Source organism: Astatotilapia calliptera, chromosome 23 (genome assembly GCF_964374335.1).
Source record: "Astatotilapia calliptera chromosome 23, fAstCal68.1, whole genome shotgun sequence".
NCBI lineage: Eukaryota > Metazoa > Chordata > Actinopteri > Cichliformes > Cichlidae > Astatotilapia > Astatotilapia calliptera.
In genome coordinates, this window is record NC_137443.1 from 25,526,318 (window position 1) to 25,550,861 (window position 24,544).

General features: G+C 40.2%; 1 protein-coding gene across 2 annotated transcripts; it reads right to left on the bottom strand.

Moving 5' to 3' along the window:
• Window positions 1-1,332: 1,332 nt before the first annotated feature.
• Window positions 1,333-19,866, bottom strand: cyp27a2 (cytochrome P450 family 27 subfamily A member 2). 2 transcript variants are annotated; one of them, XM_080297706.1, is made up of 10 exons: window positions 19,557-19,855; window positions 18,724-18,914; window positions 17,699-17,898; window positions 17,412-17,609; window positions 17,156-17,319; window positions 10,483-10,649; window positions 4,421-4,502; window positions 4,110-4,346; window positions 2,433-2,566; window positions 1,333-1,566 (listed from the first exon to the last, which is right to left on the bottom strand). In XM_080297706.1, exons 1-9 carry the CDS (start codon window positions 19,806-19,808, stop codon window positions 2,450-2,452), a joined length of 1,608 nt encoding a protein of 535 aa, XP_080153832.1. In that variant the 5' UTR covers window positions 19,809-19,855; the 3' UTR covers window positions 1,333-1,566; window positions 2,433-2,449. The 2 variants fall into 2 exon arrangements, with proteins under 2 accessions (XP_080153832.1, XP_026015254.2); XM_026159469.2 differs by lacking the exon at window positions 1,333-1,566 and having other exon boundaries at window positions 2,393-2,566; window positions 19,557-19,866.
• Window positions 19,867-24,544: the final 4,678 nt, after the last annotated feature.

A 24,544-nucleotide genomic window follows, 5' to 3' on the forward strand; every position in this document is an offset into this window, starting at 1 on the left:
CAGATTCAGTTACTTGTGATATTTGATTGTGCGTACTGTCACTCGTAAAAAAAAAAAAAAAAAAAGATAAAATTGCTCTGGAAAAACTCATCTCAAATCTCACTTATCTGTCCTTAGAAAAGAGACTTTGTCCTCCTGTCTCCTTAAATAAAAATCAGACTGTTGTGTGTAATCTCTTTAATATCACATCAGTGCATCGTTCAAACTGGGAAACCTCACAGGACTCACGCAACACTGTGTAGATGTCCCTGATTTTCCTCGTGCATGTACAGTCATGCTTTCTCTTTGTATTCTTTAACAATGGCTTAAAGAGCCAAAACTGATGTTTGGATAGAGACATCTTGTTTTGTTTTGAGTTTATAAACACACTCTCAAATACCAGCGGCATAAACAAAAACATACCTGAATTTAAAAAACAAACAAACACACACAACACAGTGGAGCACTATTACTCATGGATCGGCCTCCCCAGAGCTCGGACCTCAGCATTACTGAAGCAGTGTGGGATCATGTGGACAGAGAACAGAACAAAAGGCAGAAACATCCAAAGAAGAGCTTTGAATGTCCTTCAAGAAGCCTGGAGAACTATTCCTGAAGACGACTTAAAGACATGACAAGAAAGCTGCCTAAGAGAGTTCAGACTGTGGTGAAGAATAAAGGTGGTCACAACAAATATTGACTTTCAAGCTTGTTAGAGTTGTGCAAAACACTGTTTTTTACCTTATGTATCTTATTTTCATGCATGCTTCATGTTTCAGTAGCTGCACCTATTTCTCATTTTAATAGGAAGATATAAAGAACTGAGGGGTGACTTAAGACTTTTGCACAATACTGTACACTTACCTACATCTGTTAAGCTACCTGTTAACACAAATATCCAGTGAGTCAAGCCAAAGCCTTGTGATGTCAGAGGTTAAAGGGGAATGGCCAGACTGCAGTGAATGTGAATTAAAAAGTCAAAAATAAAGAAAATACTTGATTTATTTAGAAAAAAACACAAACATTTCATCTTTACTGGGATCACAATCACCACGTCTACATGTGATATTGTAATTGTTCAAAAATTCCTTTTCCTTCAGTAAATTCACACACTCTCTCCAACTTTATTCCTCTGTGTGGTTGATGCTGAGCTTACAGCAAAACAAACAGCGATCGGTGTAAAATATTTTATTAACCTCAACTTTAAATATGTATACAGCCTGCCGTTCCTCCTTATTGTCACAAGGGGGCAGTGTGCACTTCCAACATCTGAGCTTTGAGCCCCACCTGCTCCAGCTTTACATGCACCAAAGAGATTAATAAAAACAGGTATGCAAAGCAAAGTGCTTGGAGTTAGACTGGCATTTTCTAACACACACACACACACACACACACACACACACACACACACACACACACACACACACACACACACACACACACACACACACACAGTGATATTAGGACTCATTGTTATACAATTACAGTGATTATATAATGCAGAAGGCAAGATTTGGGCATTAGGTTCAATTTTGTGTGAACATCTAAACTCTGCAGAGAAGTCCTTTTTCTCTCTTTCTGGCTTCTCTGAAAGAGGAAGAAAAATATGAAATTACTTCCTGCACAAATATGTTTATGAAAGATAAAACAGCTCTTTTGTGTGTAAATACATGCACAAATAAAATCTTTAAAAACTTTAAAGGGAGAATTTCACTTCACTGGTTCATCATCAAAGACTTCAGAGATTCACTTTAGCCAAAGTCAATGTCAAACTCAAAGTCAGTGTAAAAGTTAATGAAAGTAAATAAAGTAATGTGTTTAAACGGCTTTAACAGCCAGTGTACTCTCAGATCTGACAGTGCAAAGAAGTTATACTTGAGTAGTAACTAAAAACTAATAACATCTGTTTTGCAAATTCTGTTATGGGTTAATAAATTGAGGAGCCACATGCACAAACCTAAAGGAGGTTTAAAAAACAAAAAACATGCCTTTACTTGCTGAAAAATCCAGAACTATACCAGAGGGCTAAAAATAAACAGAATGACAACAACTATGAAATAATAAAGGAAGACCATAACAGACGTTAGCTAAGGAAATATAAAGAAATACATATAAAGATAAATTATGAGCTTATTTCTTTAAAATGATAAATGTGCCCATTAAATGTGTTCCTAAAGAGAAATCCCTGCATGTGTCAACCTGGCTTGAGGATTTACTCACTACCATCATTGCTGAAATTTGTTAAATGCAGCTGCTGACAGGAATCTGCACCATTAAGGCTCAGATGCGTAACTGCACCACACCCAGACTGGCAAACACCAGAAATGGCCTTAAATTTTTATCTAATTACTCATTTGTACCTCTGTGCAGTTTTAGCCTGTTGCTCAAACTAAAGTTACACTGAGAAAGAAACTTCTGGGAGCACTTTTATTGTGAATGTACAAGCTGCTTGCCATCACTGGCACCATCTTCAGACTCTGGGGAGGAAGCGCAGATTGATGGGCTTAGCGGGAATGAGCAGCGTCCGAGTTTTGGCCTCCACTGTCGGTGCACCATCTTCAGGCTGGATCTCGTAATGCTGCATCAGCTGCAGAGCAATAGCAGGACTGTGTTAAAAAAATTTACCCATAAATCGGCTGCTTCCGATTGTAGCTAAATGTTTGATTACCCAAGTTATTTACTCTGTTGATTTGCAGAACATAACATATATACTAAAAGTGCATTAAACTGCACTTCTCCTTTCTTTATAAATTCACTTTGTAAACAATTGAACCTATTGGGTTAAAACTGTTTTTAACATGAAAACAGAACAACGCTGACCACAGCCACCAAGACTGATGTTTGCATTAAAACGCTAATTAGGCAACCTGGCTTTTGAAAATGTCAAAACACACAAACCACAGGGAGACTCATCTCTGAAAGCAGCCCAAACATTCTTCAGCATATCTGTTTTCATATGCTCATATCTATGACATGACTTGAATACAGATATAACAGGTCATAGTTGTAGAAATTCCAACAAGCTGAGACAGATTATTTAAGATTAGGCAATCTGTTGATGAAAAGAATAATGCCCTAAAGCGCAACAAGGTTGCATCAGTGTGTAGAAAGGAAGGAAGAACTCCCTTTTAAAAGGAAGAAACATCCAACAGAACCCAGCTCAGGGAGGGGCAGCCATCTGCCGTGACCGTCCGCCATTTAAATATGAACGAAAAGGTTAAAAATATAAAATCTGTGGCGCTCTAAAGGCGCTGACCTTTAACAGCAGCCTGAAATGCCACTTTAAGCCAGCCGGCTTCTTCAGAAGTATTCAACAGCCTGTACACGTCCTTAGTGATAAAGATGAGACAGAGGAAGTGATACATGTCTCAGTGCATTCAAGTGCTGGAGCGCCAAAAGAAGGAGCTTTTCTATTTTGTTTGGCATTTTTGCAGAAATTCCTTCTTTCTTCTGTTTATTTCCCTCTAAGGACTCGCTAATCATTTTATTACTGTTTTTATTTCCAGTTTATCAGTTTCTTGCTGCTCAGCCAGCATCTGTAGACTGCAGGAAGATAAAGTACTGCAGCTGTCTTCACTTGGAGAGAACATCTAGTGTCATTTTCAGCATTTAGTCCTGGGTTTAAAAATATTTATAAATATTTCAGTTCAATTCAATTCAGATGCTTTATATTGTAAGTTAAAACCTACAATAATGAGTGAGTATAGGGGTGGGATTTAATAAGTTTTCTTCATCCCACTCCTTTTTCAGGCAAGTTTTGTTTTTTGTTTTGTGTATTTTATGTTCAATATAGGTATTTGTTGTGCCTGAAAATGAATAAATAAATGAAATAATACAAAAAAACCCCAGAGAAAAAGCCAACAATCTTTCAAAATTACCTAATACTATCAACAGAAAGTGAAGAAACTACAACAGTGTTCTGGGTTAAAGGGATGTTAACTCAAGTCAAACTAGCTGGGCTGTACTTTCATGCAATGCCAGTTTCTACCACATGGTGCTTTCTATAAGCAGGCGAGGGAGGCTGGAAAAGGGCAATCCTCACAAGGAACGCAGCTGCCCCCCCGTGTGCACAGATTGTGCAGAGGGTACAAAAGGTACCCTTAAAAAAGCACTAGCTCTGCATCACTCACCCTGGACAGAGCAAAGTGCATCTCCATCTCTGCCACCCTCTTCCCCACACAGGCTCGCACCCCGACGCCGAACGGGATGAAGCTGTAAGGGTTATGCTGGTAGAAGCCGGGCCTGGCTCTGTCACTGCGGCTATTCGGCGTGTCACTGCGAAACCACCGCTCTGGGAGGAAGTGCTCAGCATTTGTGAACTCGGACTCATCGTGGCAGGCTTCATAATGGCACAGATGGAACTGAGTCTGGAAAAAGACGGCTTATTTTAGAGAGATGCTTAAAGACATACGAGTGTATGTGTGTAACCGTGTCTTCCTACCTTCTTCGGGAACCAGTAGTTATCCAGAATCACCTCGTTCTCCGAAACAAAGCGTCCGTTTCCAGGAACCACTGGATACAGGCTGGTTGAGGAAGAAAGAAACAAATCAGCCTCCAATAAGACATGAGAGATGTTTCCAGCTTTGTAATCGATCGCAGCTGACATGTTGGTTTTTGCGTAAACTGCATCAGAAGACAGAGAAAATACGTGAGGCCAAAAAGGGCAGATGTTTACTGAAAGACGGCTGATTCAGCTCACTTCCAACTAGGTGTTTTCATTCTTGCTCTACTATAGGAGCTTTGCATGACTTTGATTCTTCTGATTGGCTGCCCCTCATGGTTGGGGGTTCTGCTTCTTCTTCTGCTCTTTATTGTTAAATAGAGACAGTCTTAGAAACCATTAACTATTTCAGAATTCACAAAAACCTGGAAGAAACATTCAACTGAGGAAGTTCTTTAGACCATCACGGTGTATTCAGAGCAGTGACAGCATCCCTTTAAAAAAAGAATTCCCCCAGAACCAAACAATCAGTGTTTCTTATGTACAAGAGCTCTAAAAAATGAGACTTGGCAGTTAAATTCTAACATATGTGGTAATTTAAGTGTACTCCACAGACCCTGGACAGACCCTGGACAGACCCTCGGTACACTTTGCTCTGCTATGGAGCGTCATCAAAGTCTAATCAGACTCAAACTCTTTATTTCAGTAAATGAATTAATCAGGAAGTCACTTCCTTGAAATGATCTCTTCTTATTGCTTTCTTTTAACTGAAATAACTTTTTTTATAAAGCACCTTCTAAAGTGCTTTGACCGACAAAAAAAATATAAAATAAATTCAAACAGAAGGCAAGAGAGAAATAAGGAGGAACCAAATGCAAGGAGAGTGGAAAAAATACTGTGTAGACCAGTCTGAATGCATTTACCCTGACCTGAGAGTACAACTGTTTAATGCTAGGGCCAAATTTATTAGTGTTCCAAGGACATAAATATGAAGAACCCACATGAATAACAAATTACAAACAACTCTGACACCAACTGACGATCAGTTCAGGATGTACCCCAGCTCTCACCCCGTGCCAACTTGAATGGGCTCCAACATGCCTGCAACCCTAAAATGGATACGTGTAAGAGGACAGATGGATAAATTATAAGCATCTCAGAGAAAAGCATGGACACAGGACTCATATGATCCATTTTGTTTGTAACAGTTAGAAGTGTAGGAGCTGTAAATAGAAAGTGTGGAAGTGGAAAACTATTCTCATAATCACATGCAGTCCAGCATTACTGCTTCCACTGGGACCTGTTTCCACAGAAGAGGGGCCTGAAAGCTGAAGGCTCTGCCTCCCATTCTACTTTTAAATGCTCTATAAACCACAAGTGAATATTAAAATTAGGGGTGGGTTCTTATAATCGATTCATCGATTAAAATCGATTCTGGCTTGGATAACGTAAAATCGATTCATTAAAATCCTGAATCGATTTTTTAATATAAATTTATTTTGCCCAAAATGCCAGAATCTCTGGTGACATCTCACAAAATTTCAAGAACCACCAAACAGTTAAGACAGTAAATGAGAGCAGGTACACGGATTCTGCACAAAGACTTAAACACACAGCGGGACCCGCGGATCAGAATCAGTTAGATGTCGCTTTTCTCACAGTCGGGGCTGAAAGCCGACAGCTCGCTGACTCTGATCTGTCGGCGGGTCCGCGCTTTGTGTTTACGCCCTTTATGCGCCGATTCTAAAGCTGTTAGTTTGATCTCTCTCCAAACAATATTGACCGAACCAGCAGCAAAAGAAGATCCAAACGCTTCACATAAACATCGTCATGAATTCACTCTTTTACTGTTTTGTTTCCATTGCGATGCACAGCTCTCTCTCTGTACTTCAAGAACAGTTTCCCTTTCTTCATTATTCGCTTGCTTGTTACGCACAAGTCTACTGTTGCTTACAGCGCTGTCGGCCGCTGTTTTTTCCCTTTTACATTCTTCCGAAAAGAAAACCTCATTTCTGCTGTTCAATACTGAACAAATTTAAACTTTTTAAAATTATTCAAAATGCAAAACGCTTAGCCGTGTCTCTAATAAAACCGCTGTAACGTCAGAGGTGATGTTCATATGTTGATTAATGGTTTTCTTTCGTTTTTGATGTACTGCAGAATATTTTTATAAAATCCCAGGCCAGGAAAATCACCTTCATGTTTTTCTGTGTTTTATCTTCAGCTACTTTGACACAAAGGCCTCTGCTGTGATGCTCACACCTGTGATAAAGTCTTGCGAGTGTCAGCTTCCTTTTTATTGATACAAAAATATGTAAATGTACTGATCTGAATTATAATATTTCTGACTGTCAAAATTTCCCAGATTTAAATCGAATCGAATTAAATCGAATCGTGGATCGATTCGATTCGGGGCCTTGTGAATCGGAATTGAATCGATTCTAGAAATCAGTGACGATACCCAGCCCTAATTAAAATATTAATAGTAACAACAACAATATTGATTCCTTTTGCTTGTGACCATAGGTGAGAGTGAAAATGGAGATATACTCAGCTCTTTCTGCTGCACTCTATTATTGAATTTTCTACAGTCGTCAGACTTTTTTCTTCCTCTTACAACGTTGTCACTGCTTTCTCCATACATGGCACAATACGTGGAGGTACATGGTTCATTATATAGCCTTTTATCAGGTACCAGAATGTATGATCATTTTACTCTTTTACTCACTTATAAAATTTTAAATAATACGGCACCTAGCTGTTTAATAGGACTTCTCCATTTGTATAACCCCCCCCCAAAAAAAGCACTAAGATCTTCTAACCAGATGCTCTCAATGCAGCCCAGGTCTAGGCTTAAAACCAGAGGCGCTCGTGCCTTTGCCATCGCAGCACCTAGAGTATGGAACAATCTCCCTATTACCATTCACACTTCCGAGTCTATTCAGTCTTTTAAATCTCGCTTAAAGACTCACCTTTTTACTTTGGCTTTGACTTAAGTTAGTTGACTAAATTTTGGCTGGTTTCTATAGGTTGTTTTGTGTTGCTGTTGGTAAATTATTTTCTTCGCTCCTAATTTGTGAAGCACTTTGATCGACATTGTTGTTTTTAAACATGCTATATAAATAAATTTTGATAAATGCGGGTGGAGTAATCTGCAGATGATATGCAAATTGCATGGAGGTTGCACAATATGGAACGCCAGGACTGCCATAATGAATTAATTACACCATTAAATAATTAATTAAATGTGTCGTAAATATTTATTTTATTAATTATTTTCAATTGTAATTAATTATTGCCACATTTAATTATTTAATAGTGTATTTAATTAATTCATTACGGCAGTCCTAGCATTCCATAGCACAAGGCTGATTCTAAATGATTCTGACTTGATTGACTGATAACATAAGCACAGTTTTAAGAAGAAAATAGGCCAGTACACGTTTCATAAATCTGACGATAATTTAGTGTAGGAACTAATTTTTTCCACAGGGTGAGAACAGACGAGACCAAAGTAGAGACATTTGGCCAAAATGCACAAAACCTAACACAGCATATCAGCACAAAACACCTCACACGAGCTGTCAGCACGATGGTGGAGGGGTGATGATTTAGGTTTGTTTTACAGTAAATGAGTCAACCATGAAGTCCTCTGTATACCAAAATATTCTAGAGTCAAACCTGAGGAAATCTGTCTGACACTTCAAGCTTGGCTGAAACTGGGTCACGCAACAGGACAATGATCCCAAGCACAGCAGTGGTCCTGTCAAACTCCAGACCCGAATCTGACTGATGCTGTTGACCTTAAGAGAACTGTGCATAAGCAAATGACCTCAAATCTCAATGAACTAAAGAAGACTGGGCCTCCACAACGATGTGAGAGACTGATAAAGTCATAAAGAAAACCATTAATGCAAGTTATTGCTCCTAAAAGCTACTGAATGATGGCAGGTACTTCGCTTTCCACATGGCTGCACAGAGTCCTGTGAAAACATTGCGTATGCATGGAGGTATTGTGTTACAGATGGGAGAACTGGATGGGTCAGAGCAGACTACTGAAACAGTTTGTCCTTTACAGATAAAACCAGCTTTAATTTACCGATGGTTCTCACTGAGCCTGTCCTTCATAACACTACCAATCTGGCTGGAACAGCTTAACTATAAACACAGAAAATAAAGAAAACACCACCACCACCACACAACTGCTTTTAAACTAGAAGGGCAGTCAGACTGAGCTCCACCGAGGCCAAAAAAAACTGTATGCAACTAAGTACACAGGTAGCTTTCCGTTGCTGTTGCTTTTAATCATTTACCTGGATGAAATCCAATCATTCTGGTTAAAGATTTTATATCTATGGATAGATAGAGCTGTGGCTACAATGTAGCTTGCCATCACCAGTGTGTGAATGTGTGTGTGAATGGGTGGATGACTGGACGTGTAAAGCGCTTTGGGGTCCTTAGGGACTAGAAAAGCACTATACAAATACAGGCCATCTTTAAAAGTACATACCAAAATGTATTTATTTATTTTTTAAGGATGGTATTGCCTTTAATTGCTCAAGAAAATGCCACCAGTATTCTGAGTTTGGCATGGAGGGAGTTTTCAGCCTTGGCAGAGGTGTATTTTGCTCTTATTCTTACTGTGATGTGATTTGCTGACTGAGGGTTTTTGAGAGGTGTCTGTCACAGAGACGACAGAGACGCAGGAACACAGCAAACGCCATCAGTAATCCTCGAGATTGTTACGTTTTTTTTCCTTCATAAAAACACACCTCTCTGAAATTTAGTCATCTAAGGTGTGTGGCAGTGTGAGAACAACACAGCAATTTTTGAGTTTCAAAGGTGATGACACACACTGAGCAAACCATTTTGTACACAAGCAGCCACTTGAATATTTGCAAATACCACACAGGTTTCCATTCTGCACCCACAGAAGCAGGAAACCGTCCAAAACAACATATTCAGCATGAGAACTTCCTGTGTGTGCTTCATTTAATCAGATTTTCAAAGAAAGCCAGCATGCATATGTAGCTGAAGGTTTTCACAGACTTGAACTTTTACCTCTAAATATCCTGACGCTTTTAAACTGTGGAATTGAGGCATAGGGCTGCAAAAGCACGATTTTATTAAGACTAAAACTTGATTTAACCACATGTTGCTTTTAATGCAGCTCTGACTTGTCTAAGTAAGTGATCTTAAAACAGTTTGACATTGCTGGGTTGGGCCGTTCTCATAAAATACTCTATCAAAGTCCTGAGCCAACCCTCATTTCTCTATAATTTGCTTCCAAAGGGCTTTTAAAGTGCTGGAAAGCATCGGATTAAGAACAGCTTTATTTTCAAGCATGTGAATGATCCCAAACACACTGCCAATGCAGTAAAATCATACCTGGATAGAAAAACAAACAGTGGAACACCATCAGTCATGGATCGGCCTCCCCAGAGCTCGGACGTCAACATTATTGAAGCAGTGTGGGATCATGTTGACAGAGAACAGAACAAAAGGCAGAAACATCCAAAGAAGAGCTTTGAATGTCCTTCAAGAAGCCTGCAGAACTATTCCTTCTATCATGTCCAAATTCAACTCTGCTGTCTAGCAGAAGGTTTCAGAGCACTTTATCATTCTGTTGGCAACCTTCATGAAGTTGCCAGTTCAGTCTTCCAGCAGGATTTAGCACCTGTGTGTGAAAACCTACATGAGGAGCTTTGGCACTCACTGGAATTTCTCATCCGAGAAGTAAACGAGAGGCATCCAAAAAAATCCCAGCTTTCACAAAATCTTGTTACTGCTTGTCTCAAACTCAAACTGTTCCCTGTCACGAATGACTTCACATCACTAACTTGTGTAGTTTGGATGAGTGGACAGCAAAGTTTTGAAAAGATTCAGTGCAAAACACCAACTTGATGATTTCCAGCATGCAGATGCAAAATACATCACGTGTTTGTAGATCATTTATGAATTACAGACTTGTTTTTAAAACCATTAGGTCTTCGGTTAAAATGCTTACGGTTAAGAAAAACTTGACTCCTTTGAGAGACAGACGCAAATAGCTGTCAGCTCACCGTAATGTCTCCTTTATGACGGCCTTCAGGAAGGGCATCCTGCTCAGGTCATCCATGGTTGGCTCCCGCTTGTCTGGGCAAACCGAATTCACCTCGCTGTAAAGTCGATCCTGAGCCCTGCTGTCTCTCGCTAAGTGATACAAAGCCCACGACAAGGTGTTGGACGTCTGGAGTCAGGTGGGAGAAAAATGGAAGAGGTTGAGTAGATACGTAGGTAAAAATTAGAGGTAAAAACATCACAAAAAACTTAAAACGATTATTACCGTGCAAGTTATTGATGTACATCAATGCTTACAACACAAAAAACACTATAGTGTCTCTTTGTGATGTTTACTCAGCATTTGCAGGGATCATTTTTCTTTCCCATCCTGCTAAAATAATTCCTTTTGACTCTGTGTGCACCCCCTCACACTCCTGAGCTCAGCAGCTGGGTGGCACAAACTATCTGAACTGAACTAAAAAGAAAACTCCAGTCTAAACACACAGCATGAGGTTAGCTTCTAATACCCGAAAGTGTAAACAGGGAGGCATTATGAGAAACTACTGCACTATAAGACCTGAAATCTGTGAATGTTTGTGTAGGTTCTCAGTTCACAGTAGTCTTAAGGGCCTGAAATATACACAGGAGAAACCAAAAAACCAAACCACATACCCACGGCACAACACAGCACGAGACTTGGCCATACATCTGCACTTACAGGAGAAAGGATATTCCGGTCTTCAGATCCCTTCTCAGGCGATTTAAACGCCACTCATGCCTTAACCCGTGTAACCTAATAGCTCACATAATGACGGGATAGGGCAATTTTCACAGAGGATCCACACCTTGACCCCTGTGATGGTAATGTCCCATGTCATGGACCACACCTTGGCTCATGTGACCCAAAGTAACTCTCTTGACTTGAAGGCTCAACTCTCAGTACCACCTACATTAAATTACTCTCCATAAGATTTTATTACCCTCTTAGGTGAGGGGTGAAACATTTGTGTTCTGAGAAAGGACACGCAGAGGCTTTTCTGCTATTGGCAGGTTTTCTTATGGCCTGATCTCTTTAGAAATGTTACTAAAACAATGAATAAGCTCACTATAAATGTAATATTCTAACATCCTTGTATTGAGACTCTCCCCTCTATGCACTGCTTTGCATTAGCTTCAGTTCAATAAACATCTGCTCTGTTACATTCAAATAATAGTATACTTTAAATATTTCTGGCTTGCCTTTGTTACATTCACATACATGCTGGGTCAGACTACATCTCTCTCCCTGATTCAGCAGCAATCACTGACATCAGAAGCAAAATAAGCAATTTAAGTTTCACACTCCAAGGCCGAGGCAAACAGCTCCGCTTCACTCATGACGTCAAATTCAACTCAGTATGACATAAGATTAATGGGATTCAACACGACACTCCCCAATAATCATTGTCTGGCACATTCATACACCCTAAAGGCACGTCCTTGCAACACACACTCACACACCCCAATAAACAGGCTCCCTCCCTTATCATTGTTGTTACCATTGTAGACACTATACTGAAGCCAACTCAAACTCAACTCAAAGGACTTTTTGGCCTCTATTGGTGCACTCCTGAATAAGTCTGAAGTTGGAATTGCCAAATTCCCAGTAATCATTTGAATCAGCAGTCTGCTCAACTCCGATTTCCCACTCACAAAGTTGGACCACCCAAGAAACTGCATTCTAAAAAGTACTCATGTTTTGGGGGGCTCTTTAGCCTTTACTTCACTAGAACGGTGAAGATAAGAAAGAAGTGCAAACAGAGAAAGGCACACAGTAAAAACCAGAAAAACAATTATTTCTAGTCTTCTGGAATTTTCTTTCCCATCTGTGAGCACACACAATCAATGTTTCAGGAACAGACACATCTTATCTGAAAACCCAAAGTCACTATCTCCTCACCACATTTTCATCTCGTTCACCATCCCTTTTATCTTAAAAAGAAGATGGCTTGATTGAAAGCTATCTTCTTCACTTGATTTAAAAATAGAAAAGACTATTTTAAAGGATGAATCATGAAATTTGCTGTATGTGAAAAGGAAACTTCTTAAAATAATGGACCCTATCTTCCTTCCTTTTAAGTTAACCTTAAGCCTGTTACTTTTCCTCTATCACGAGCACAGCGTACAAATACTGACTAAACATTGTGAGCTTTATCTTTGCCCACCTTGGATAACCAAGATGTCCAGATTACGCAAACTTCCAACTTGTAGCTTGTGGCAAAGGATGGGGACAAGCCTGAACCTCACCAGGGAATGCCGCCAAACGGGCTCTGTGACAGCTTGCTGTACGTGCCGTACCAGATGTGATCCCTACTGGGCTTGTGTTTGTGTTGAATAACAGAGGTTTTGATTCCCTCAGGCAAAACTGAAACAATTTTGCTGTAAGTAATGTGTGTTCGCTTCTCACATAAAAACATTGCTGGGTAAAACAAAAACAAATCACTGCTGCTGGTTTTCTCACCATTAAATCTAACTGACTGATTGCAGTCAGTCCAGGCCGCCGGTTTCTGTCGACCCGTGTCAAGAGGACACAGAGATGGAAATCTAGTGTTTTTGCTATTGTGAATCAAAGCTTACATGGTTGTGGTGAAGGTGGAGGTTGAGTGAGAGGCTGAAAAGCTTGAGTCAGACTGAAGTCAAGACAAACAAGTCCACACCTTGAATTTTGTGTGCTAAATGAGCTATGGCAGTCTTTTAGGTTCTCTACATGAGCAACACAGAGCTTATCTGTAACTTCTTTGTTGTTCGTTGCACATAAGATGCCAACATGTTTGGAAAAGGTTTGTTTATTTTGCAATGTAACGTAATATGGATGAATAACCGCTTTCCTCACTCAACTGCCTAGAGACAGTTTAACAATGAGTCCACACAGGAAAATAAAATAAAGGTTCAGCTAGCAGATTCAGTGTCGAATAAGGCACAAATAATTGTGTTGCTGAGGTTTGTAGGTCACATGTCGCAGACCCTGTTTCTTAAAGAGTTTGCACACTGGCAACAAACACCTCTTAGAGCTAATGACGTTAAAAGTGGTCAGTAACATGATCTTTTAAAAAAGGAGAATCAGAGGGGCCGAGTCATTTTAGAAGTAAAGGTAGGAAGAGGATTATCACTCTAAGAAACCTTCCACAGCATAAGAGTGTTAAAAAAGGATGGAATTTATCATCTAAGTCCATAATCTTATTAAAAAATGAATAAAATCCAGACACATTTGTTTATTAATAATAATAATAACTTAAGGTTTGTACTGGACAAGATGAGCTTTGAATATCTTTGCCATCATTGCCTGTCAAGGAGTAAAATTCCAGTCTTCTAGAATACAGCCTTGGGGGGGGGGGGGGGGGGGGTCGCAATTAGGAGATCTATTTCATTACTTTGAGCTTGAGTAAATTAGATAACATCCTTGTTTAAATTTCAGACAGCTGACAAGTGACTATGGAGTGTGATAGGTTTGGTACTGATAAAGTTTAGGGTCATCAGCATAGGAACAGAAACAGAGACCACGGTGACAAATGATCTAGCCAAAGGGGATCATGTAAATGAAGAGAAATGGTCCAAGCACAGAACCTTGAGGCACACCTTGGTTAACCAGGGCAGCGGCAGAGCAAGGGCCTTCCATTGTGTTTGGTGAGCCAGTATGAACCTTCCAGATCCCTCAGGTCATCTGGATCCGGTTTTTTCTCAGTTCCCAGAGTCAGAACCAGACACGGAGAAGCTGCATTCAGCTTTTATGCTCCTTATATCTGGAACAAACTCCCAGAAAGCCTCAGATCAGCTGAAACACTCAGTTTATTTAAATCCAGGTTGAAGACTCACCTGTTCTCAGCTGCATTTGAATAAAACACCAAATCCACACTTTTAAGCTTAAATTTCAAAACTTACATTTAACTACTGATTTTATCTACTGTTCTGATTTTATCTGTTTTGATTTTATATACTGTTTTGTTTGTTTGTTAATTAGTTAGTTTGTTTGCTTGCTTGTTTTAATCAATTTTAAATCATGCTTTTTATTTGTTTTTGTTTCTAATGTCTCTGTAAAGCACTTTGAATCACCTTGTTGTTGAATTGTGCTATACAAATAAACTTGCCTTGCCTTGCCTAGTAGCAGAGGTCAGGGGCACCTGAAGGATGAGGTGGATCAAGGGGGTGAAGTAGCCAGTCCAGCAGTCTGGAATGGCTTTGCTGATGACAAATGAGGGAAGAGTAATAATAAGTCTTGGCCTGAGAGAGAGAGAGTTTCTTTACAGGACCTCACATGATGTCTATAAGGCTATAGATCCTCTAAAATCAGCAGGAGGTGGTCTTTAGGGCACGGACGTCCATAGTGAACCATAGGCCACAGCAGGTAAAAGAGACTGTTTTGAGCGGGTCAAGGGAGTTGAGGCTGCTGGATATGCTGTTATAAAGTTGGACTACTCAGCTCAACTAGACCACTCAGTTTTTAGGGTTTTCCATTAGATAGTAGTACTTGGTACCAGGTGCTTTTTTAGGACTTCCAAGTCAGTTGAGTTGAGCCAGAAATGTGACATCAAAAGACTGCATGCCACTGATTGGTGGGGGAGTGAAGTCACTGGATGAGTCATGAGAATAAATCCTTCACAAGAAGCAAATTCACCATATTCAAACCCGGCAACAGGGAAATGGCTGCAAACACACAAGTCCACTGTTTCTGTCAATAATTGTATTTCAGATAAGTGGTGCTTTATTGTTGAGTTACCGGGCATTCAACAGCATGCACTGCTGATGTTGGGACAGGTCTAGAGGGAGTGGTGCTGTCAGTACAAGCCAGTGGTCTTGGATTGCTCAGAGCACTACCAGAGGGATACTCTGTGAAAAAATTACGTATTTGCAATCAACGAATCTGGTTAAAAAGTAAAACGCATTTCATGGATGAGAGCCAATAAACCAAACTGCATTTTCATGACTGTCAAACTGATATTTAGAACTTTTATGCTTTTTGGAGTCTTTTTTCATTTACAGAGTGCAAAATCTTGGGAGGATAATATTTAAATGAATCACATAAATGTTTTTGGCACAATTTGCTGCAAACTGTACTAAGTCTAAGCCTGAAAAACATGTCCCATGTGTCTGTGTCTGTGATGACTGTCATTAAGAGTGTTTATTTTAGAACTGGAAGGTGAGACATTATGAGATTGGGTGTGCAAGAGCAGATGGCTTAAAACTGAGCACGGTGTCGAAACTTTGCTTCCATCCTCTGACTCTTCAGAGTCCTCACCCTGCATGTTTAGAGAACGTCCCACACATTCTGGCCTTTACTTATACTGGTGTCTTGATTAAGCTTACCCAAGGTCCATACCAAGCATTGGAGGGAAAAGGGGGGCCAGTATGGGGTTATTTTTGTGCCACTATTCTGAGCGCATGTAAAAAAAAATTGCAGGTGCAAGTATTGTATTTTGAGGAGAAATTTATTTTGAGCAAAGAAAAGCTAAATTTGAGTGAACAAAATTCATTGCTGTGTGCAAAAAATGTATTTCAGTGTTTGCTATTACCCACACACACACACACACACACACACTAGCAGCCCTTCTCGCTCAGTTTTTGCACTTGCGCTCGCAATGTGTTGCTCGCGCTCTCAACATTTCTGCCCGTGCGCGTTCAACTCTTTCTGTACACAGTTATATTTGTGCCACAAAACCGGCCAATCACAGACTTGGATGCAAAAAAATCTGATTGGCTGTTCTGGTCTCCAATCAGCTCGAAATGACGAAATGCAATATCCCAGAATCCATTTCGTCCAAAACTCAAACGAGGCAGTGGCGGAGGAACACAGAGTGGCGGAGTTTGAAATATTTCTCTTTCTGGGTCACAAAATAAACTTTTAAGATATTTTCATGCGAGAATGTAGCTGTGTAAACTTCTAATATCTGCTCGATTCATCAAGACATCACATATTTGCAAAAGTGCTCTAACGTTTTCAGAGGTGTGTGTGTGTGTGTGTGTGTGTGTGTGTGTGTGTGTGTGTGTGTGTGTGTGTCTGTGTGTGTGGATAATAGCAAACACTGAAATACATTTTTTGCACGCAGCAATGAATTTTGTTCACTCAAATTTAGCTTTTCTTCGCTCAAAATAAATTTCTTCTTAAAATGCGACACTTGCACCTGCAATTTTTTTTTTTGCATGCGTTCAGAATAGTGGCACAAAAATAACGCCATAGGGCCAGCACAAGTCATGTAAGATAGTCATTTCAGGCAACCAAGTTCATTTTTATAGCAAGCTCATGATCTCTACTCAGAGATTAGTCCACAGTGTAAACTAAATCTCTGGCTTCTCTGGATGAATGAGCTCCACCTGTCTCACTGCTGTCTGCCAGCACCACCACACAGCCCTCATCAATTTCTAACAGAGAAGATCACTCAATCAAAATATATTGATTCTCCATTCGATACCTCTCAAACAAGTTTAATCACGTGCTTATTAATTTATGTTAGCAGACACACACTCCCCAATTCTGCTCATTTTTTGACCCACTAATCTTAAAAGATGTCAGTAACTGCTGGTTTACAGAATAAAAAGGAAAAATAAAAGGCATTTTGGAGCAGCTCAAACTGTGACAGTTAACCAAAATTTTCTTTCTACCAATAGTGAACAAATGGATGAAGAACAGACGCATGATGCTACAGCATTTTGTTTCCTCACCGTGTCGACTCCTCCCAGAATCAGCTCTGTAACGCTTATGTAGACTTCCGCTTTGGTCAGTTTGCCAGAAGACAGCAGGTAGGTCAGGTACATGGCCTCTATAGGCTCACCCCTGCTCACCTGAGCTTCAACTTCAGCCATTCTTCTGTCGATGAGCATCTGAGCTGCCGTGCAAACACATAAAAGATACAAATGAACTTAAAGCAAACCCAAAACAGCAGAAATCTTCCCTTTTGTGTTTTTTTCTGTTACATACCTACTTCATAGAGGTCATCCCAGGCCTGAACAAAGCGTTTCCAGAAGGGGAGGATGTTGCGGGTCCATCGTGGGAAGAGAAGCACCATGTCAGCAAATGTCATCATGTCGTTAAGAGCCTTGATGAAGCGAAGAGTCTCATGGGGAATCTCCTCCTGCAGGCACCCCAGTCTGGTCTCAAACAGGATGGAGGATATACCTGTAAATAAAATATTAATAAATACATAAATAAAAGAGTTGCAAACCCTAACCTACACCCCCTTTAGGATTAGTTGCTGTCCCTCTCACCTTCAAAGCCAAACTTGTAGAGCTCAGCTGCCACGTCCAAAACTGTGGCTTGGTCCTGACTGCGAGCTCGTAAGAGCTCAATGCGTTGCAGCAGATCTCCAGTCACCTGCTGGATGGTGGAGGCATAAACCGATACCTCCTGTAGCTTCAGCATCTTGGGGTTCAGGGCACTGCGGATGCGATACCACTCTGGTCCTGTTCTGTAAAATTAAAAGGGAAAAAACTTAAAAGGACCAGTAACAAAACTCTGCGGAACTCCAGTAGCAGGTTTTGCCAAAATCAAAGGACAATTTATAATTTTTGGCTTTATAAACTCTGTTATAGTCAGTATCAATCAGCAGAGACGAGAAAGGATAATAACAACAACCAGAAGAAGAACAGGATGCTACCCCCACGACACAGAAAAAAAGTCGATGGATGAAGTTTATTAGAGAATTATGGCTGTTAAAAAAAACTTTTGGCCAGTTTCTGTTTCAGTTTCAGCACTCCTTTACTACTCCGCAGAAGATATTTGTACATTTTCTCTTGCTAAATGTTCTTATATACATACCTGTACTATGAAAGACCCCTGAGGAACGCCAGTATTCTTTTATGAAATCAGATTTTTTTTTTTAGCTTAAAGAGATTCTTCACAAGCACCCAATGGATGCCTCCACAATCCACCAGGTTGTTACATTGGCTTAACTTTACCAATTTTCTTTTCCAAAAATTTAAGAATTACTTATAGCTTATAAGATAAGATAAGCCTTTATTAGTCCCACACATGGGACAGCAGAAAGTGGACAGTGCAAAATTACAGCAGCAAAACTGGAACAGGATAAGGTAATAATAATAAGATACTATATATAATAGAATGAAATACTATATACAAATACTATGTTGTCAGAGAAAAATGTATATTTGAAATTATCATTTGATTATTATAAGTCAGAGGATCTCCTCTGGGTTCCTTTCTGGGTCCCTGGCTGTTTGTAAGGAATTTCGGACACATGAATAAAAGTTTTTTTGACATCATCTACACTCACTCTACGTGGAGTCCGTAGGCCTGGCCCCTCAGCTCCCTGTACTCCTTCCAGTGGGGCATCTCAATTCGGACTGGGTAGCGGCCTTCCTGCTGGATCACCTGACCAATGAGGTCAGGAGTCGCCACATTGACGATGTCAAAAGGGCCAAACTTGGAGCGCCAGATGGGCCCATACTGACGCTTCTGTAAGCCCTACAAAATTGAATTATTTAAAAGTCTATTTTACAATAACAAAGACAATGAGGACATGAATATCTGTTTAATTACAATCACTAATTTCATTACTTTTTAGATTTTGGTTTTTATTCACACTACTTTTAAATAGATTGATCTAAATAATAATTAATATGATTAACACTTTGAAAAGCTTTTTTAGGAGTTTGGGAAGCTGTTTTCAGATTATACAGTATAATTACTATTCTATAGCTAAAAACTTAATACCAAACCTGTTTAATTTTAGGTCATACATCTAAACTAATTAAAATGTTTAAATGAAACCACTTAAAAGTCATTCTCTCTGTCCCACATTTAGTTTGCATGGCTCGATCACCCCGCCGGCAACTGTTTGCGAATCCTTTTCATTCTGGCTGGACTTCATACAAAATCGAGCCAATAGAAATAAAAGTGAACAAAAAAGCCAAAATGTTTGTTCAAAAGTTTGAAAGAAAGTAACATCCCTGAATGCGTTTTCTCGAAACACTAGCAGCAGCCGTGGAAACAGTTTTTGTTGTCGGCTGAAGGTCATCTCATACTTGTTCTACTCTTTAGCGCAAATGTACAAACAGTTAAAAAGTTGCTGTTGTTGTTTTAAGCCACTAAATTCTCTTCCAGTACCTGCAGTAAGTGCATCTTTTCCGCGTAACCTTTGACCAACAACCAGTACATACTGGTGGACCGGCTGGGCCCCGGTAAGTCATCAATGCTCTTCAGCCTAACCGCCTCAGTTGCTGTCTGCACGTTCAGGTTTCTTCTGCCCGGGATGGAAGCGAAGGGTGCGGGTCTGAGCACCGGAGCGACCCGAAGCGCTGTCCCGGAGCAGAGCGCTGGGAGGCAGCGGTACCAGGTTGCAGCAGCCCGGAAGCCCATAGTGAAAGCGCTGTGTGAAAGAGTCGATTGTGTGTGTGCAACAGAGCATGTGCGTATTTATATGCTTGGAGCGTAGTTTGATTACAAACCTTTCATTGTACAGATCCACCCCTTCAGGCAATGCAGGTCAGGTTTCATGAACCATGGCTGTGACGCCTGTGGGGTTCACATGTCACAACGTTTTTCATCAACACAACTTATCAGAGCCTCTGGCATTAAAGAAATAACACATACCCAAGAAAATGATGAACTTGTAATTACGTATCATCACTGTAATACTTGCACATAAAAGGCGCAAAAGTAAAGCTGTACCTGTGGTGTAACATTGACATCTAGTGGGCCCTACAGAGGTTGCACATCAATACATGCCATTGCCAGAAAACAAACCAACATACTGGTCTAAAGAGCTTGGAAAGAAAAGCGTCTGGACTTCTTTAAGTTACTTCAAGACGTTTCACCTCTCATCCGAGAAGCTTCTTCAATTCTAAGGTCAAATGGTGGAGTGGAGTATCCCAAAGACAAAAACTCCTAAACACAAATTTAGCAACGTAGTATATACTGTACAGTGTAGCGAGGAATGCTCAGACCTCTACATTGGAGAGACCAAACAGCCACTTCATAAACACATGGCACAACACAGAAGAGCCACCTCGATGGGACAAGACTCAACGGTCCATCTGCATTAAAAGGACAAAGGTCATTCTTTTGAGGATGCCAATGTTCACATTTTGGACAGAGAAGACAGATGGTTTGAAAGAGGAGTGAAAGAAGCCATCTATGTCCACTGTGAGCGACCATCTTTGAACAGAGGCGGGGGTTTACGACACCAACTGTCTGCCATCTATAATCCAGTTTTGAGATCCCTTCCCAGACGCCTTAACGCCCACTCACATCCTGGGCCATCTGATCTCAGGAAATCACATAAGGTGGGGCCAGGTTTCACAATAAGCTCCCCCGAAACCTTGGCTGATTGTGACCTACATCTGTTTTCACACCTTGGCTCATGTGATTAGGTCGGGGATTATTAGGTGGTCCATTGTCCCTCTTTGGGGGGGAAACTCCCACTGGGTTTAAATCTGGGACTCTCTGCCATTTGACCTTAGAACTGAAGAAGCTTCTCAGATGAGAGGTGAAACGTCTTCAAGCAACTTAAAGAAATCCAGACGCTTTTTTCCCCCCCAAGCTCCTTAGACTACAATGACCTGGAGGACTGAGAACCTTCACAGACATAAACCAACATGATAAATATTATCTATTTTTTAATCAGTCTTACACCATTAAAGTGATTCTAAAACAATACTACTTGAAAACTCATGATGTGCAGTGTGTCCTTAATTGGAAGAAACAAATCCAAACACACTGCCAAAGCAATAAAATCATACCTGGATAGAAAAAACACAGTGGAGCACTATCAGTCATGGATTGGCCTCCCAACAGCCCGGACCTCAACATTATTGAAGCAGTGTGGGATCATGTTGACAAAGAACAGAACAAAAGGCAGAAACATCCAAAGAAGAGCTTTGAATGTCCTTCAAGAAGCCTGGAGAACTATTCCTGAAGACGACTTGAAGAAATGACAAGAAAGCTGCCTATGAGAGTTCAGACTTGCTGAAGAATAAAAGCGGTCACACCAAATGTTGACTTTCAAGCTCGCTAGAATTGTACTTTCGATGCTGTATTTACATGTATGTTGCCACATTTCAGTAAGTAACTTTTCCTATTTTACGTTTTCCTAACATATAAAGGAATTAAGGATGACTCGAGAGTTTTGCGCAGTGCCAACTAACAAAAAACTCCAGCAAAGCCCCGATGTGAAATAAATATCTTTTATTGGTGTCATCGTCATAATTGTTGTAATTATGAACACCGAGCTGTTGCAATACTCCAGAAATTTTGCCAAAAAACAGCAACCATTCAACGGCACCGCTGCGTCTCTCAGGACCCAACTATGCATACAATCTCCCATTTAGAAGAAAAAAAAAAGGAAAAATAAAAAATATATTAAAAAATTATGCGTACCACTGATATACAGATCTGATACAAACAGGCATATTGGTCACAAACCAATTAGAATTATAAACATGGCTTCTTTTACAATACACAGACCAAACATGTGGGATACAAGTTTCTTTTAAAAAAAAAAAGAACAAAAAAAAAAAAGTAGTACAATTTCATTTTTATACATTTGTACATGATTTTCTTTTTTTCTTTTTTTTCTTTTTTTTAACGCTCTCACCCCCTACAGTCAGAATGCTCAAGGCATTTCAGGTGCAGTGTCCAATGAGCAACATCTGCAGTAAATGCACATTAACACACACACTCACACGTTTATTCATTCACTCATTCATTCAGGAGTGGCAGCAGTGGCTTTAAACGAGAACTACAGGTGTATCTTGGCGCTCCACAGGTGACAAATACTGGTACCGAAGAGTTAATCCACTGTGGTGAACGAGGCCAAGAATGAGACGTTACATTCATGTCAAGGTTAACTGAACCACCATCATAAATCTCTCGCACTCATACACAAAGTGATTTAAAAAAAATGAAAAGAAAGAAAAACAGTCTTTAAAAATGTGCAAAGAAAAAGTCGCTGAGCTGAGCTGCACGAGCGCAAGGAACCGTTAAGGGGGAGTGGGAGGGCATCAGTGAAGAACCAATAGTGCATAATGGTAGTGCGTATCTATGACGACCAGTGTTGGCGATCTCCATCAGTACCAGACGGCTTGCCGTGAACCACCTGAAGAGCCAAAGGAACGTACCACTGAGAAGATGCATAATGTGAGTGTAAAACTGAGTTTCCACAGAGCAAGAAAGGCGTAAAAGTGTCTTCAGAGGAAGTCGGGGCAACAGAGGTCAAAGAAACTGTTCCCTGTCTTTTTTTACAAAGGTGCAGTCAGAAAAATCAGACTCTGTAGTAATACCTAAACGAGACATTAGAAGTGCATAATTATTTGTATTTTTTTTTTTTTTAAACTACTCTGATAAAAATCAATCTTCTGCAGGGGTTCAGGGTCGGGCCTAAGAAGCTGATCTGAGTCTTTGAAGCTTCAGCAAGAATTATTTGTAATTATTTAGAGCTTTTCTTTAGCTACGGTGTTTAAAAGAGCCATCATACTGCATAAATGAGAAGGCCAAGTAAACAATGTGATATTAGTTAACTTCACCAATCAGATTTAAAGAAATGCGAGTGGCCACACACAGGCAGCTGTAAGCTAAACATCTCAACTGCTGTTTGTGCTGTTGGAGCATTTTTAATGTGGTTATTTAATAAATAAAACAATCTGAGCTACAGCTCGTCTGAGAAGTTTACAGTTCATTCTAATTAGCATTCTGCAACAACAAGTCACGAACGCAGCTTGCTAACATGTTGCCACCCGTAATCGTGCTACACGATACCACGTCACAGAGACTATTTAACGTCCCAATTTATGAACAGCTATTAATATTGGGTGTAATCAAAACAAGTGGAAAACCATTTAACAGTTTTTGGATTTGCATATATAACAGAAAATATGAACTTCTCAATCAAATATTTGGACAACGAAGCTTCAAAGGCCTCCAAGTGCTACAAACAATGTTTGGATCATTTAATTCATTAACAAGTGCCAGAAACACACAAGTGTGACTCTCTAAGCTAAAATCTAAGTTTATTTACCATCACAGACCCAATAATCTATCCACCACAAAAAGCTTGTCCTGGTAATGGCTCATTCAGCAGCAAAGACGATGAGGAGAGGTGCTGTAGATGTGTGTAGGAGAGCCAAAGGTGGGGATCTGAGCAGGAGTTTAATTTTAGAGAGTCACCATTACTTTCCTCTGCTGGTCAAATGTTGCTGATTGCACCAGAAACACTTCCTCCCTTGCTCTGCAGAAACCGGCTCTGATGATAATATAAGTTTTGCATATCGTCTCTTTGAACCTAGAAACATTTCAATCTTAGCAGCACAACAGTAACTCCCACCAGGACTCTGATTCACGTTATTGTTTAAACATTTAGAAGCTTTCTACATGGGCTGTTTGATAATCCACCTGCTGCAAACAGCCAAAATTTAAGGCATAATTTGAGCCCTAAATAACCATTTGATTGGCTGCTGGCAGAACTGCTCAGAAACCTCACCATTACTAACCAAAAAGTGAATTAGAAGAAGAAGAAGAAGAAGAAGAAGTGATCAGCACAAGCTGAGGTGTCACCTGCTATCTGGCGTGTGCATAGTAAATGCTTCCAAATCAGATGAGCGTTTGTGTATAAAGTGACGAGTCCGCTTTGATGCATTTGATTCGGTGGTAACAGTGACTGCAGTACCAAGCAATAAACACGAGAATGAAGCTCTGCGAGTCTGTCTGAAAACGGTGATGAACGTACCAACTCCAGCAGCGGAGCTCCAGGAGAGGCTGCGTGTACCCTTCAGTTAAATGATGAGCAGCTAAAAACGTTTAGTTTGAAATGAAACGGACAACAGAGCAAGATCTTCAAGTTTCCCCCCACTGCTTCTCCGATCTGATGGCAGAGACTCACTGTGAACACATGAAAGCACCAAATTAGCAGCTTCTGTCTCATCCAAATACTCAGGCTGGCTTCATCTGAACATTTAAAAGGTGCAAATTTAGATGTTAGATGAGAGTTAAACTGCTCTCCATGGAAGTTCATGCTGAGGAAGAAGAGACCAGAAATGTAAAAACTTCTACGATCCATCCACAACACGAGGTTAGTCCTGAATATACTGCACGGTTTGAAA

Bases quoted from the DNA above. Each gene is read 5' to 3' on its own strand.
- cyp27a2 (XM_080297706.1), bottom strand. From the start codon at position 19,808: ATGGGCTTCCGGGCTGCTGCAACCTGGTACCGCTGCCTCCCAGCGCTC. The intron at 18,915-19,556 runs GTACTGGAAGAG...TCAATTTTGTAG, and splicing joins AAAAGATGCACTTACTGCAG to GGCTTACAGAAGCGTCAGTA. The intron at 17,320-17,411 runs GTATGTAACAGA...TTTGCACGGCAG, and splicing joins GGATGACCTCTATGAAGTAG to CTCAGATGCTCATCGACAGA.